Raw genomic sequence first — 16,034 nt, 5'->3', positions numbered from 1 at the left:
GACATGGTGAATTACTTAGCAGACTCTTACATTATCTCATTTATAATGTAGTTTTATCCACAAACTAAAACAGTAGCATATGGAGTACACCTACCTCAGGTGTTGCATGGCTGATTGGCAGATGGTTGAGAGCATACACAGCATAATATAGGGGGATTGCAGACGACTTTCCAAGGGTGCCTTTCTTTGCCTTAGTGTCGTCCAGCAGTGTTCATTTGTCCTTGGCCAAAATGGCACAATAAGAAAGAAGGATGTTCATTAACTTTGGAGATTCCACTAAACCAGGGAACACAGAAAACAAAGCACGATGTGCTTCTTAGAAAATAGGCTGTTAACTCCTTTGGGCAAAGTGGAGATCTGGTAAGAAACAAATGGGACGTTGTTTATTAGTGTCAATTTCAGGATGGTATGACTACAAAAAGTTGTTTTTAATGGAGACGATTAGACCACTTGCAAAAATGTTTCCCTCAAATCTTGGGGTCTTCCTGGGCAAAAATCTGGTTGTGAGTCAACAAATTACAACTGTAGTTAAAATGAAGCCATTATTTATTTCTCCTACATATATAAGATTGAATCCCATTAGAACCTTCAAGTCATGGTTACCTCTGGTTAGACATTCACTGTAGTGCTCTGACCAGGTCACGAATCCGTAGATAAAAGAGGAGATGAGAGCCATAAAGGTGATTCAAGGAGAGGCAAAATTAAAGGAAAGTATATTGCCTATTTCTGAAGAAGGTTAACAACATTCGAGCGTATAAATGGCTGTTAAATAGAAGCTGGATATTAGCTGCTCCGCATCACCACTACTGCAAGAGAAACAGACACATGTCACAGCGTTAATAAAGGGAAGAACTTTAGTTGAGAGAGATTGTCAAACAAAGGGCAAATTATCAACAGATGATTCAGAATCTCCTTCTCCAGGGATATTAAAAGCAAAGCAAACTTTATCTATTACAGAGCTTGAACAGAGGCGGGGGAATGTCCTTTTCATAGCAAATGAATGTCTTAGATGATTTCTGAAATTTTCATGTAGCTTTGTTACTAATATAATAAAATACCTGAGAAACAGGGAAGAAGAACACAGTACATCCTCTGACAGTTAATTTTGGAGTTACTTATAGTTCTTCCATCATTTCCATTTTTAATAACCTTCCTTGTCATTTATAATAAGGCTTGATGTGATTTTTTTTCTGCTCTGCAGATTACTCGCCTGAAGATAGATAGGAATCCCTTTGCCAAAGGCTTCCGAGACTCTGGGCGTAACAGGTGAGCCTTAGTGAAAAACATTCTGACTGTGATAAATATATTTGATTTTTTATTGTGAATTTTCCATTACAAAGTAAACAGTTAAATTTACTGACATGGTTTTGAAATCACTTCTGATGAGGATTTAAATTTACTAATATCATTGAGCCTTGGATGTAACTTATTTTGGGTGTGGCATTTTGCCCATTTCTAAGGTTAATGTTGATGTGAAATGCTGGGGTGAAAATGGAAGTTCTCAGGGTGTACAGTGCATGCTGCCTCTGAAGGGGCCTTGTGGAAACCTGCCCCTCAAGATCCAGGGGCTTTAATATCCCAAATCAAAATACTCTCTGCATCTGCTCTTGGTTTAGAATTTGCTTAGTGATGTCACAATTATGTATTGATCTGTCTTCGAAATAGGACAGAGACTCTTGTTCACTCAGATTTCCAACTAGAATATGAGACTACTCCTCACTGCCAAGACAGCTGATGTTCTTTGGTTTCCAAATTTGTCTTGGCTCTACTGACAGCCACACACTTGTTTATTTTTTCTGTTTCGTGTTTTATGGTGTTTGTACTAAGTGGGAGAGCTACAATAATGAATTCCACTCTATTACTTTTTATCAAAAAGCAGACCACCCTAGTCTGTGTGCCAAGAGTTTTTGAATTTATTGATATGATTCTATCCCAATACAGTTCAGTGCAACATTTTCTAAAATAACTGTTGATAGTAATAATAGACTAACGTTCTCCAGATGCCCTTTCAGGGTAAGACTTTGACTTAAATGTTTCTAAAAGCACTTTGTTTTTAAAAAGTATTTGAGACATTTTTTATCACTTTACTCCAGAAATACTTCTTGAAAACTTGGTATTGATAGGCGGTGTCTACATGAGGTCAGAATCCCCGATTATCTTATTTTAGGAACAATTTCACTTAAAATTGTAGAGAGAAAACAATCAAGCAGTAGTGCAGACTTTTAGTTCTTTCAGCTGATTAGCTGGGCAAGGTAGTATAGACAGAGACCTTATCTCAGAATAAACTCAAATGCTTGCAGAAAGACTTGATTTCATCTTCATATGCAATGATTCATTTAAACACCTGCCCTAAGCCTTAAACTTAGCGCAGGCAGATCAACAAGACTGACTAATAACAGGGCTTCACTCTGTAGGAAGATTTGCAGGTATTCCTACTATACATTGTCTGCTGTATTGAGATTATTCTGTCATTTTAGATGTCTCTTTCCATGTGCAGAAAAACTTTGCTTGGCTTTTGTTATGTTGCTTTAGCTTGTGGTTAACTTTGCTTTTCAGAGGAGTTTCTGAAAGTTGAATAATCTAGTAACTGGGGTGGTCACTGGTAAGGTGACTGAAGGAAGCCCCTGGGATGACTCCTTTTCTACCTTGCCAAATACTTTGATGGAATCTTCTTGTGGTTTTGGCTATAGCCGAAGAGTATTTATCTATTTATGACTCTTGCATTTCTTTCAGTTCTTTTTTTTTTTTTTTAAAGCAGAGAATAAATTTATTAAAACTCACTGAAACTCCAGGAGGGCAGCATTTAGGCTTGAGGCCACATACATCCAGGAACTAAGTCCAGGCTCTCCTGTAGGATGGCTCTAGCAAAGACCTCACTGCTGTTGACATTGGGGGTTCACATGGCCGCAGTCTTTTTTTTTCTTCCATTTTTATTGAGATGCAATTGACATACAGCATGCCTAAGTTTAAGGTGTACTGCATAATGATTTGATTCATGAAATGATGACCTCAATAAGTTTAGTGAACATCCGTCATCTCGTATAGATACAAAATTAAAGACATAGAAAAACAATTGTTTTCCTTGTGATGAGAACACTTAAGATTTCCTCTCTTAATAGCTTTCCTCTATAACATACAGCAGTGTTCATTACATTTATCATGTTGCACATTACTGTCAGTTCGTTTTTGAAGCAATAACTTTAAACATATTTTTAAAGGTGTATTTTGGGTAGTAGTCATGGCGGATAAGCCTATAAGTAGAAGTGAGATGATAAGATACATATTACAAGGTTTCAGGAAGAATTCTAGATAAGTCAGCACAATGAAAAGACGTTAGTTTTTAAAAATTTGATCAGTGAAAAAAAGTCAGAGGCATTGGTGAAAATAAACCACTAAGTCTCTTGTTTGGTACCATGAGGTCAAATGCTAGGTTTGATAGAAATTTTTTCTTCCCTTTGGCTGTTTCAGGAGTATATAAGCATGGCATCCATGGTGCTTGCTACTGTTTATTGCCTGACTCTAAACCTTTTAAAGTTTTTAATGGACATGCAAAAAATAATAAATTATGTTCTAACACTTTTTAAAGGTTGTTAAAATTTTAAATTTTTATTTTACTCCAAATGTTTAAACAATATCTTAGTATAGGAAAAACATGTTGAACTTATACATAGCTTTCTTGTTAGTGAAATGAATAGTTTCACTTTTTTTCTCATTTAAATGACTTCTGCTTATCATAGAAAAGCTCTTCAGTGCCCAGTTTGGAATGCTAAATATCTATGAATCAGTATTCCCAGTTTTAAAAAAATCTGATTTTAACATTTTCCACTGATAAATGCAAAAGACACTTATAATGAAAAGAGAGAATTTGGTCAGCTTTAAAGATTTCTAACTTATGTATTATTTTCCTTTAATAAAAAAGTTATCTGTAAGACCAGGAAGGTGTGTTGGTGCTGAGGACTTGGGGGAGGGGTGATATGTTTTCATATATTAATAGAGAAAAGAGCCCATGAGAAAAAATTCAAAATATTTCTTTAATACCCCCAGTTTTCTTGCACTGTTGTTACTGCTTTTTAATACACATTCTGTTTTTATTTTTCCCTAGACATGAAATAAACAAATTATGCAGGACAAGAAAGAAACTTGGACTTGTGATTTTTTTAAACTTTATAAAACAATTGAATTAAAAATTATACCTTCTTGGCTATTTATGGTTCTGCAGCCTATTTTATAGGAATCAGTAGCTTCAGCCCTTAAAAGCTCTCCTGCAAGACATTTGTTACGTGAAGGAGAATTTATGTGCTGAGAATAGTTTCATTCTTCAGTTAGGCCTTACGGTTGACCCTATAAAATGTTTTACTCAGGAAGGTACAAAAATTTCTTCTCTTTAAATACTTCAGGAAAAACATAACCATTTTACTAAATAAACTTGGCCATTTGATAGCATAAATTAGCGAGGTGATAAAATGTGGAAATTGTTCAAAAGCATCTTGTATAAATTACCGTCTTGGCTACACTCCTGCAGGAGGTGTCTTTTATCTTTAACTAGATGGGAAAAAGTCTCCATTACTGGAGAAAATGAAGGCTTTTTTTAAAAAAAAGTCCAGATTCAGCTAATAAATATTTTATAACTGTTTCCTGCAAAATATCTGAAATCCTTTCTAGAACTTGCAGTGTGAAACAACAGCTTCAAGAAAAATATCAATAGGTCCAAATCAGATCACATGTAGATCTGTCACCTTCAGAGCATCCCTTTAAAGCTTAGGGTTATATATTTGTGAGGATCAATAACTTCTCCCTAAAAATTTGGTCTGTGGGTTTGTATTTGAAGCATCATACAGTTTACACTGCTAAAGCAAATAATGCACTGATGGTCATCTCCACAGCTAATAAATTTCTAGGTCCCATAGATGTTCAGGACTTACCTCTTTGTAAATTCCCCTTGAGATCACTCCAGGACTACTTTGGTATCCTGAATATTTAAAACTACAATTACGAAAACTCATCTATGCGGTTTAACAAAGCAGTTTATACAAAACTGTGTCCTAACTTCTTTAGCTTAAAAAAGCTTGTTTCTAGAAAGTCATAAAAATTGAGTATTAGTACAAGCTGAAAATAGAGTAATCAGCTAAACAGCACCCAGCGTTCATAAGTTGAGTATTAAATGAAACCTGCAGGTTATGTGGGGCTTTGGGACTGACCAGGCTGCCAACCTTCTCCCCAGTCAATACTTTAATGTACATAAAATATTGCTGAGTAGAGTGGTCTTGGATCTGGTTTGTAGTCAGCCACAGATAGCATGTCTCGTTTGGAAAAAAATCACTTCGTGGTAAACAACTTTAGAGCTAGGAGAGGGTTTAAAGCTTTGTATTCCAATCCTCACTTTGTGGGAAACTGCAGTCCAGGGAGCTTCAAACATTTACTCAAGGTTAGTGGGTTGTAGTCACAACCCAGTTCTCCTGATCTCCAATCCAGTGTCCTTACCACAAAATAGTCCTCTCTCTGGGGCACACCGATTCCATCCGAAGCCAGACTCTGTCCTTCGTGCTCAGGGCAGCCCAGGGCAAGCAGCGGAAGATGGTTTTAGCTGCACGCACAGGTCACTTATCATGGGTCTTTAGAGAGCTCTCGCCATGTTGTATAGGGGGTGTGACTCTGTGAGGGGGTTTTCTGTAGTCTTAGTTCACAGCTCATGACTTGGGGATGGAGGGAAAGTAGCACGTGGAGTCTAAGCTATTAAAGATAGACCCTGTCTTTAATATCAGCATTAAATACAGATTATCTGTATTAAATAAAACTGTATCTGACAATCACAAGAGGTGTTCGTGTGCTGTTTGACACTCAGGAATCAGACATTTCCTACAGTGGAGCTATATATTTCATGAAAAGCACAATGTTACCTAGATTAACAAATTGCTTAGCACTGAGATGGTTGAGGAAATAGTGGTGAGGCCTTGAGAATGTGCTAGTTGAGTGAAGGGCCTCATTTCTATGACCTGGAGGACTTAGTTATCTGATGTATGGAAGTGATATCTGAATCACTTACGGTAGGAGATACATACATTTATTATGTATTTAGAGTAGTCACCCTTGTTTTAAAACATACATATATCCATGTAAGTAGCCCATAATGAAGTTATCCTGTCTCTCTACGTGTCCATTCATTAAGTGTATGTAGGGGCTTTAAAATAATGTCTGGTGCTGATACTAGCTCCATATACCGTAGTGCCCTGTGAGATCACCTTCCTGTGATCATCCTACAGGCTGGGCTGAGAAGCCAGGGCTGCCCCCTCTTCCCCAGAGCCCACCCTGGCTGCCCTGCGTGTGGTGATCATGCCTATGAGAGAGAAGTCAGTTTTCTTAGGATGAGTGCTCTTCTCAGCTGGCTGCCGAGGCACCGAATGCTGGATAGAAATGCCTCTTTACAGGGCGTGCTTTTGTGGCAGAGCTCTCCGCATCAGAGGGAGAGTGGTGTAACAGGGAGAGAGGATGAGCTCCAGATCAGAGCAAAGCCTTGGACTCACAGCAGCTAGGGTGGACTCTCTCCACCCCAACTTCCTGGTACAAGGGTACAGCTTTTTATCCCCTGAGATCAGCTAAGTTTTCTGAGAACATTAACAGGACATCCTGGGTGGATTCCATCCTCTTGTGCTCCTGGTGACAGAATGGTAGCTCATCTCTGAACTATTTCTTTTTCTGTTTGTGCCAAGCTCCTCACCTGCCAATGTGGGGGGCCACTGTCAACACCAGCCGTGTTTTCTGAGCTGCTTATTATGGCTGCAAACTCCAACTGCTCCTAACTGAGCTTCTTGTGTTCACCCCCATCCTGACCCTTCCATTTAGAATGGGTTTGGAAGCCCTTGTGGAGTCATATGCATTCTGGAGACCTTCACTACGGACCCTCACCTTTGAAGATATCCCTGGAATTCCCAAGCAAGGTAAATCACAACGTGTCCTGGGTCAGGGACTTCCCTGGTGGTCCAGTGGCTAAGACTTCACCTTCCAATGCAGGGGGTGCAGGTTCGATCCCTGGTCTGGGAGCTAAGATTCCACATGCCTCCCGGCCAAAAAACCAAAACATAAAACAGAAGCAATAGTGTAACAAATTCAATAAAGACTTTAAAAATGGTCCACATCAAAAAAAAAGACTTAAAAACAAAAAACGAAAAAAAAAAAGTCTCCTGGGTCATGTATACAGCCAGGTCCTGCCTAGATGCTCAGGCACTGAAAACTGCACAAGTCATTGCTTGTCCGCTATAATGGCGACCTCATTACCAACATCCTCCCATTACAGGATCCCTCTCTTTTCTGTCTGGTATGGGGATGGGCCAGGAAAATGGCCGTTGTGGTCAAAGGTTAAGTCTTGGATATTTTAGGCTCTTTATATATTTCATAACCTTTACTTTACCCTAAATCTCTTCTTAAAATTAGAGGTAGACTAGTTGGCCTCTAATTGGTAGAGTTGGTACAACTCTAATTGGTACTTCACAGATAATTGCCGATGCTGGTCCCGGTTTACCCTTTCTTGCCAGCTTCCTCTTCCTTCAGCAGAATTGCCTCTAGGCAGGGTTCTCTTGTATTTATGATGAGAAGGTCAGGCACACTGAGGCAACCTTCCCTCAGCTCCCCTTTGAGTATTTCCTACGAGCCCAGGGCTGGTGTTTCCTCAGAGGGAGCAGCATGGAGAGGGATGACACTTCCTTCTCTACTTGGTAGGTAGGACTCACGGCTCACTCCTGCACTCAGGCATTTTACGTCTGATCCTGCCCAGCACCCCGTTGAGAATTTAGCATTGCTGGGTTTTAGATAATTATCATTGGGCAGATTGGGCTTTTAGATTATTTTAAGAAGCTGTATAAAACACTGTCACTAGAGCAATGAAGGTTTTACAACCTATCCAGCCCATTGGAATTCTCTTCTCTCCCTAAGTTCCGTCAAGTTGCAAACATCAATCTGTCAGCAAATCCAGAGGGAGGAGTCAGCCGCCACCACTGTTATTGATTGGATGCAGGGTTAACCCCCCTCTCTGTTTCACAGGGCTGTTTACTTGCTGGACCTCTGCTCTTGTGTTAGCATGTGATTCACCAAACCATTTTCTGTTTGGAAATGAGATATGTATACATGTAGCTGATTCACTTCGTTGTACAGCAGAAACTAACACAACATTGTAAAGCAACTATACTCCAATTAAAAAGAAAATAAAGTTCTAGACGGTTGCCTTATTTCAGTAGCCCTGAGTGGTACAGTCATTGATGCACACAAGCTTGCAGTGGGAAGTTGCAAGTTTGTTTGAGGCAGGATGTGTCTTTGACCAATTTGGCTCTTTTCTTTGAATTCCTTCTTTTTTGGCAAGAAAATATATTGCTCCAGAGGAAGCTCTGCTGAAAGAAAGAGTAAAAGTTGGATAGGGGCTTCCCTGGTGGCGCAGTGGTTGAGAGTCCGCCTGCCGATGCGGGGGACACGGGTTCGTGCCCCGGTCCGGGAAGATCCCACATGCCACGGAGCGGCTGGGCCCGTGAGCCATGGCCGCTGAGCCTGCATGTCTAGAGCCTGTGCTCCGCCACGGGAGATGCCACAACGGTGAGAGGCCCGCGTACAGCAAAAAAAAAAAAAAAAAAAAGGTTGGGTAGAAGTGAGGTGATGGAACTTTTGGAGTAAGATGAAATTTATATTTTCTAAAGTTGCCAGGAAAGTCAGTATTTGTAGTGTTTATTATTAAAAAATGAGAAAAGTTTGAGAAAGCTAATTGAGGGAGAAAATGTGAAAATTCTATATGATAGTGTCCTAATATCTTTTGGAAAAAAAAAAAGTCACTCCTTGGGGAGATAATTTCCTTGAAAATATTGAGAGGATCTATGTTTAAAATATTTCAGTCTGAATTCAATTAAATTACAATTCCTGAGAGCGGAGACCATCTCCTTTTCGTCTTTGTACCCGCCCCTTGTAACAAGTCCGTCTAGCTCACGTGTACACAGTTGAAAGGAAAAGATGCTCTTTACATTTCAATTTCTTTTGTAGGAAATGCAGGTTCCTCCACCTTACTCCAAGGTTCTGGGAATGGCGTTGCGGCCACCCACCCTCATCTTCTGTCCGGCTCCCCTTGCTCGTCTCCAGCCTTCCACCTGGGACCCAACACCAGCCAGCTGTGTAGTCTGGCCCCGGCTGACTACTCCGCATGCGCCCGCTCTAGCCTAACCCTCAACCGATACAGCACGTCCTTGGCCGAGACCTACAACAGGCTCACCAATCAGACGGGCGAGACCTTCGCCCCGCCCAGGACTCCTTCCTACGTGGGCGTGAGCGGCAGCGCCTCGGTGAACATGTCCATGGGCGGCACGGATGGGGACACCTTCAGCTGCCCACAGACCAGCTTGTCCATGCAGATTTCCGGGATGTCCCCCCAGCTCCAGTACATCATGCCTTCACCCCCCAGCAACGCCTTTGCTGCTAACCAGACACACCAGGGTTCCTATAACACGTTCAGGTTACACAGCCCCTGTGCCTTGTATGGATATAACTTCTCCACATCCCCCAAACTGGCTGCCAGTCCTGAGAAAATTGTCTCTTCCCAAGGAAGTTTCTTGGGGTCCTCACCGAGTGGGACCATGACGGATCGGCAGATGTTGCCCCCCGTGGAAGGAGTGCACCTGCTTAGCAGTGGGGGTCAGCAGAGTTTCTTTGATTCTAGGACCCTAGGAAGCTTAACTCTCTCATCATCTCAAGTGTCTGCACATATGGTCTGATGAAGCCTTTAAGTTAAACTACATTGGAATCTGGCTAATGTATATTCTTTCTTCGTTTTCCTTGTCTTTTCTTTTTGGAAAGCAATATGAAAAGAAACTTATCAGTAGCTTGTAAAATGTACATATAATAGAAAATGAAGGCTCACTGAGTTTTTTTGACTTTCTCATGGTGAGATTGTAATTATCTTTGGTACATATGTATACTGTATATGGTATGTGGGGTTTTGCAGCCTACAAAACCACATCCTCCCTCTATTTTCCCCCCAGTTACACAGAGTATTGGCATAAATGTAGTATGTTTAACCAAAGTTCTCATACTTTTTAAAAAACCAAACAGCAAACTTAAAAGTTGGCAATGACACTAACCAGACTAAGACATATAACTTAATTTATCAGGAAAATGCTCTACACAGTTTCCTACTTGAGGGTTGATAACCAGCAGTAACCAGCACACAGAGTCTTGTGATTTCTGTTATTCTTGGGCACAATGTGAGAACCTAAGTCAGTAGAAGTCTTAGTAATAGTACTGAGGTATCTGTAATCATGAAGGATTAGCTTTTGTGTTCCTACTTGCTCTTATTTATCACAGGTATTAGGTGACTTTGGTCCTATAAAAATTCATAATCCATAATAATTACTTTCTTAAGGAAAATGGAAAGGCTTGTGATTTTTTTCACTTTCTATTGGACATGTAAGAGGTATTTATTCATCTGCAGAGAATAAATTTCCAGTATTTTGGATTTTTTGCTCATTTTATTTAGTATCAAGTAGACTATTAAAGAATGTCCTATAGACATTTTTAAATTCCAGTTTTCACCAGGGAAGGAATATATGATATGACTGGAATGGCAAAAAGAAAATAAATCCACCTCAAATTCTTTGATTCCAATGAGAAATGTCTAGCTTTTTAAATCAAGAAGAATAATATTTTAGCTATCCCTTAGGTTTTTATAGTGTTTTGTTTTTTTTTAATTCAGGATTTTTTTCCACCTTGCTTTGAGATTCCTGACCCAGGGTCTATAAGTAAGGGAAAAAGGCATTTATGCTACTTATTTATATCTCATAACTCCTACAAATTGAAACCTTCCCCCCTCCTGAACCTTGTCCCTTTGTCTGAAGTCTTTCTCAAAACAGATAGATTCTAGGCCTTCATGGTGTTAAATAACACTGTAAGGAATTTCAGGGGGTTATCTCCAGCAATCTGTCTTTTGGGGGTTGCAGTGCAAAGGCCAAAGCCCATTACTATAAAGTTCCTCTTGGAAGACTAAGGAGGAAGATACCAATTATGATAAAGGAGCTGTAAAACTTTTAACCTCAACATCATTTTTAACCTCAAAACTGAAAAAAAGAAAATGAAAGCAGTATTATTTTTTAAAAACCCCTAAAACAATGTATACAGGGTTTCGAAGCATGTAGTAACTTTGATAGCACATAATGAGATGAATAGGAAAGGCTAAGAATGCAAGGTGAAGAGGATTACCGTATGTCTATTGAGGATAAAATCATGTGTCTGTTCATTGACTCACTACATTTCATATATTTGCCAAGCAAAAGCAGTGTGTTTCAGTGCCAAACAGAATGGCTTTAACCGATCCCTAGGTTAGATGGGGCTAGGGCGAAGCTCCTGGCTTGCTTCTTTACTTTAAAACAGCATGGCTGTTACATATTGAGGGAGATTACTATTTAAACAGTATTTGCACAGAATGTGACTCTGTTTATATATACTGATAAATTTCCTCATGGGTTCTCTAACAGTTTGTCCAATTAGTATTGATCTTTAAATTTAAAATTAGCATGAAGGCACATGACATATATCCAATAGGTAGATCTACATAAGATGTTTGTGTATGGTATTAATAACTTGACAAAGATTTGGGAAACGTCCTTATTATGAGTACATCCCAGCCTCAGTGCTTGGTATAATTTAAAGAGAAAAAGAGAGTTTTCCATCTGGAGAAAACATAGAAAGTAATGATCTATACCTATATGCATTAATAAGATGAGAATTTTCCTTTTTGCTCTTTGTGATTTGAGATGACACCACAATACAAGTAGCATTTTTAATTAACCTTTTCTTTCCGATTTAGCAATATTGTACAAATGCTGTTTCCTTTAGGCTTTACTGTAAATATTAATCATCATGTCACTTCAAAGACTAGCCTTTTATCATTATATTAAATGACATACAGGCATTGATAATTATAATTATATATCTGTATTTTATTAAAAAATGCTTAAGAAATTATATATTAAAGTGTGTTACTAAACCCTTTTATGGCTTTGGAGGGGAATCATTTGAAGTGTCTATAAATGTTGTTCCAAGAACAGGCCCACACATGCATGCTCCAAACACAAATTTTGTGGCTTATGATTACAAAGCATGGGGAAATGGGCCTGGTATTCATTTTTTATGTGTTCAATATAATTTCTTGGTGCCTTGACCATTTCATTGAAGGTGAAGACCTGACAAATGTTGAACACATGAAAATTCACATGTGAGAAGAGGAGGGCAGAGTGGGATGTTTTGTTTCGGGTCCGGGGTGGGGGGGAAGGGCAAGGATATAAGAATGAGCTGCTTGTACCACTGACCAGTGATGACAGATCACTTTTAGACCCCTTACTCAGAAAACATTCCAAGGGACATTGTGATGAGGTGAGGTTGCTGCTATCACAACCAGTCACATTTTGAAAATTAACACTTGCTTCCATACAAGCTCCCTCCCAGAGGTCACCAGCTTTTCACAAGCAGGGCACCCACTTGCTGACCCCTGATTTCTGGAATGTAGGGGGTCAGGAGACTTTGGTGGCCCCCAGAGAAGGTTGGGGCACAGTGTTGCTGATATAGCAAAGGATCACACTCACTCTTTATATTAGTGGAATTTTGAGCAAAATGCACCTCACTTTTGAAATGTGAATTCCTCTTGAGACCTCACTCCCTAGATTTAAACCTATTAGCAACTCACACCTTAGTATGAAATAGATAAACAGACGTTTTAGAGATAGCTGGAGGTTTGATTAAGAGAAAGGAGTAATTTTTGGAGTAGGGAAGTTCTGGGAAAATATGAATGCGAAGAAGAAGGTGCAAGAAAAGTGATCACTAACCAAGCCTGATGTAAAGCCATTATACCAGCCATTATTTAATTTCATGAGTTTCTTTCAGGGGTCATGGTAGAGTTGGTGGATGCTATGCCAATGCTGTCTTTAATTAGACAGGTTTGTAAAGAATCCTTTATTTCAAAGTGTAACTCTGCTGGGTTTCCTCATGGGGAGTTTACTGACTCATCTGCATGGAGATTTTCTTAAGCCTTCCATTGGTAATTAAGTCATTTTATTAAATTATTACCATATTGTGTTTTAATCTCATTGATCATCATTCCTTAAAATATGTGCTCAGATAAACAGTAGGTGAGGTTGAACATGTCAACAGTTAAGTAGACATATGTGATTACAGCCTTCTAGGAGCTTAAAACTTGAAAACAGTATCAGTGATGGAAATGAACAAATATATATATGTATATATTTTTTTCAAGTATAGAAACGTCCAACAGATGTTTATAACCTTAGTATCCATCTGCATGCTGATAGATTTTCAAATGGTGAATTTTCTGTTTTTGGAATTTTGCTATGGTGAGATCATCACTTCCTTGAGAATAGGGAACTTGGTTTCAAACAATGGGTTTCCCAATCATGATTTTGGACAAAAGTTAACCACTTTAGATCTCAGTTTTTTTATATGTGAAGGAAGTGTCTGGGATGAGAATCTGTACTATTCCTTTCAGTTTCAAATTCATATGACCTTAGTGCATAAATAATATTCAGCTTGATAGTAGGAAAATAGCTTTATAAAAATATATCTTTGGGAGATATGTACATATATTTGGATATATATATTTCCAAAAGGTATGTTTTTATAAAACTATTTTAGATATATATCTATCTTTATAAAGAACATTACACCACCAGGATTATTTAAAATTTATTGGATTACTTAGAGTTTTTAAAAAATGGAACTGTGCTTTATTTAGTTATAATATATAAGACATACTTTTGTATATTAGTATTTGAAGGAAGCCGCACTTAATTATGTATTTGCTACTTTATAGTGAACAGAAAAAGATGTTAATAAAATTTCCTTTTCATGATGCTCTTAGTGGCATGGCATAAAATTGTTTCACTTTGGAAATAAGTGAAATAATTACGGAATCTAGTAAAATATTTAGAGAGCATTCCAAGCCATTCAAAATTCATTTAAATCTTCACTGAGAAAAAAACATGAATTTGTCTTTTTGAAGGGTTTTATTCATGCTGAGACTCAGATACAAAATATTAAAAAGTTGATTACTCTGCAATTCATTGAGTTTGCACAAGGCTGGATCAACATACCAATCCTTTGTTCATTTAAAAAATTATATTAATTTTAAAATAATATTTTAAAACTATATTAATTTTAAAATATTTGATAATTTTAAAATTATATTAATCAGGTCACTAGAATAACTTAATAATAAAGCAAAAACATTTTTCTAAATAACAGCTTTATTGAGATATAATTCACAAACCATACAATTCACCTGTTTAAAGTGAACAATTGAGTGGTTTTTAGTGTAATAAGAGTTGTGTAACCATCACCACAATCAATTTTAGAGTACTTTCATCACCCTGCAGAAAACTCCATGCCCATTAAGTCACCCCTTTTCCCTCTACTCTTTCTTTAACCCAAAGTCCTAGGCAACCACTAATCTACTTTCTGTCTATAGATTTGCCTATTTTGTGTTTCTCATGTAAGTGGAATCATACAATATGTGGTCATTTGTGACTGGCTTCTTTCACTTAGCATAATGCTTTCAAGGTTCATTCATGTTGTAGCATGTATCGGTATTTAATTTCATTTTCTTTCTGAATAATAGTCCATTGTAGGTATACACTACATTTTATTTATCCACTCATTGATGGACATTTGGATTGTTTTCATTTTTTGGTTGTTAGGAATAATGTTGGTAAAAACACTGGCGTACATGTTTTTGTGTGGACATATGTTTTCATTTCTGTTGAGTATATGCCTAGGAACGAAATTACTGGATCCTGTCGTAATATTTTGTGGAACTTCCAGACTGTCTTCCCAAGTCATTGCACCATTACACATTTTTACCAGCAATGTGTGAAGATTCTGATTTTTCCATATCCTTACTAACAGTTGTTATTATCAGTCTTTTTGGGTATAGCCATCCTGGTGGGTGTGAGTGATATCTCATTGTGGTTTTGATTTTCATTTCCCTGATGACTGAAGATGTTGAGCATCTTTTCCTGTATATCTTCTTACAGAAATGTCTGTTCAGACCCGTCACCCATCTTTAATTGGGTTGTCCTTTCATTATTGAGGTGTAAGAGTTCTTTATATATTCTGGATACAAGTCTCATCAGATATATTTCTTGCAAATATTTTCTCCCATTTGGTGGGCTGTGTTTTAACTTTATTGTTCATGTCCTTTGCCTCACAAAAGTTGTTAATTTTGAAGAGACTCAATTTATCTATTTCTTTCTTTTGTTGCTTGTACTTTTGTTATGTGGGCCAAGACATTTTGATGAACTTTTAAGATCTGCCTTTTCACATTCTTAGTAGAAGTAGTAGTAACAGAAGTGCATTTTAGCATGCTTTTTGGGTGTATAAACTTAATAGTACTCGATAAATTACACCTCCTCCCAACACACCTGAAATGTTGTCACTGGGTAAATAATTTTACATCCTTAAGTGCCTTAAAAGGAGAGTGAAAAGATCCCAAAGCATCATGAAGTTTTATTACCATAGAAAAAGGCTGGCACTTTCAGTATTTATTCAATCAATAAATATTTATTGAGCATCTACATTGGCATTATTTTAGACATTTGACGTATTGCAGTGAAAAAAAATTTTGGTGTCTTCAAATGCCCTGTAAAAGTTGAAATGCTGGTTTCCTATGGAAGAAAACTTCATACTGTAACATATCACAGTTGGCAGGAAAAAAATGTTGCCTCTTGGCTGCTCTGTGACCTGGTGCCCTTGCCCTTATCATGATATTACATATCCCAGATGGTCACTGCAAAATGCTTGCTCCTATGCCAAGGTACAACAGGGATGCATTATCGCCTTAATTCTGAGTTTGTTCCGTGGTTTTCTTTGGAAACCCTAACATCATTTAAATGTAATTGTTTCAGTTTGGCTCTGTTTACAGGACTGTAGTAAATATTTCCCTATTAATAACAGGAAGGGGAAAACTTACTTGTTTAGCATTTTGGAAAACTCCTGCATATTGTTCT

At 38.1% G+C, this 16,034-nt stretch overlaps 1 protein-coding gene across 1 annotated transcript in view; it reads left to right on the top strand.

Annotated features, from left to right (window-relative positions):
• TBX18 (T-box transcription factor 18) overlaps positions 1-13,968 on the top strand; it is a 31,153-nt gene extending 17,185 nt beyond the window's left edge. The window contains exons 6-8 of the mRNA XM_022562360.2: positions 1,202-1,266; positions 6,841-6,935; positions 9,016-13,968. Of these exons, the coding sequence (XP_022418068.1) occupies positions 1,202-1,266; positions 6,841-6,935; positions 9,016-9,740 (885 nt within the window). The 3' untranslated portion in view covers positions 9,741-13,968. The remainder of the gene's footprint in view (positions 1-1,201; positions 1,267-6,840; positions 6,936-9,015) is intronic.
• Positions 13,969-16,034: the final 2,066 nt, after the last annotated feature.

Source organism: Delphinapterus leucas, chromosome 12 (assembly GCF_059928025.1).
Source record: "Delphinapterus leucas isolate spDelLeu-1000000601 "Yukka" chromosome 12, BTC_Dleu_Yukka2, whole genome shotgun sequence".
Taxonomy (NCBI): Eukaryota; Metazoa; Chordata; class Mammalia; order Artiodactyla; family Monodontidae; genus Delphinapterus; species Delphinapterus leucas.
The sequence above is the reverse complement of the archived record's forward strand: the minus strand, read 5'-3'. Positions and strand labels throughout refer to the sequence as shown.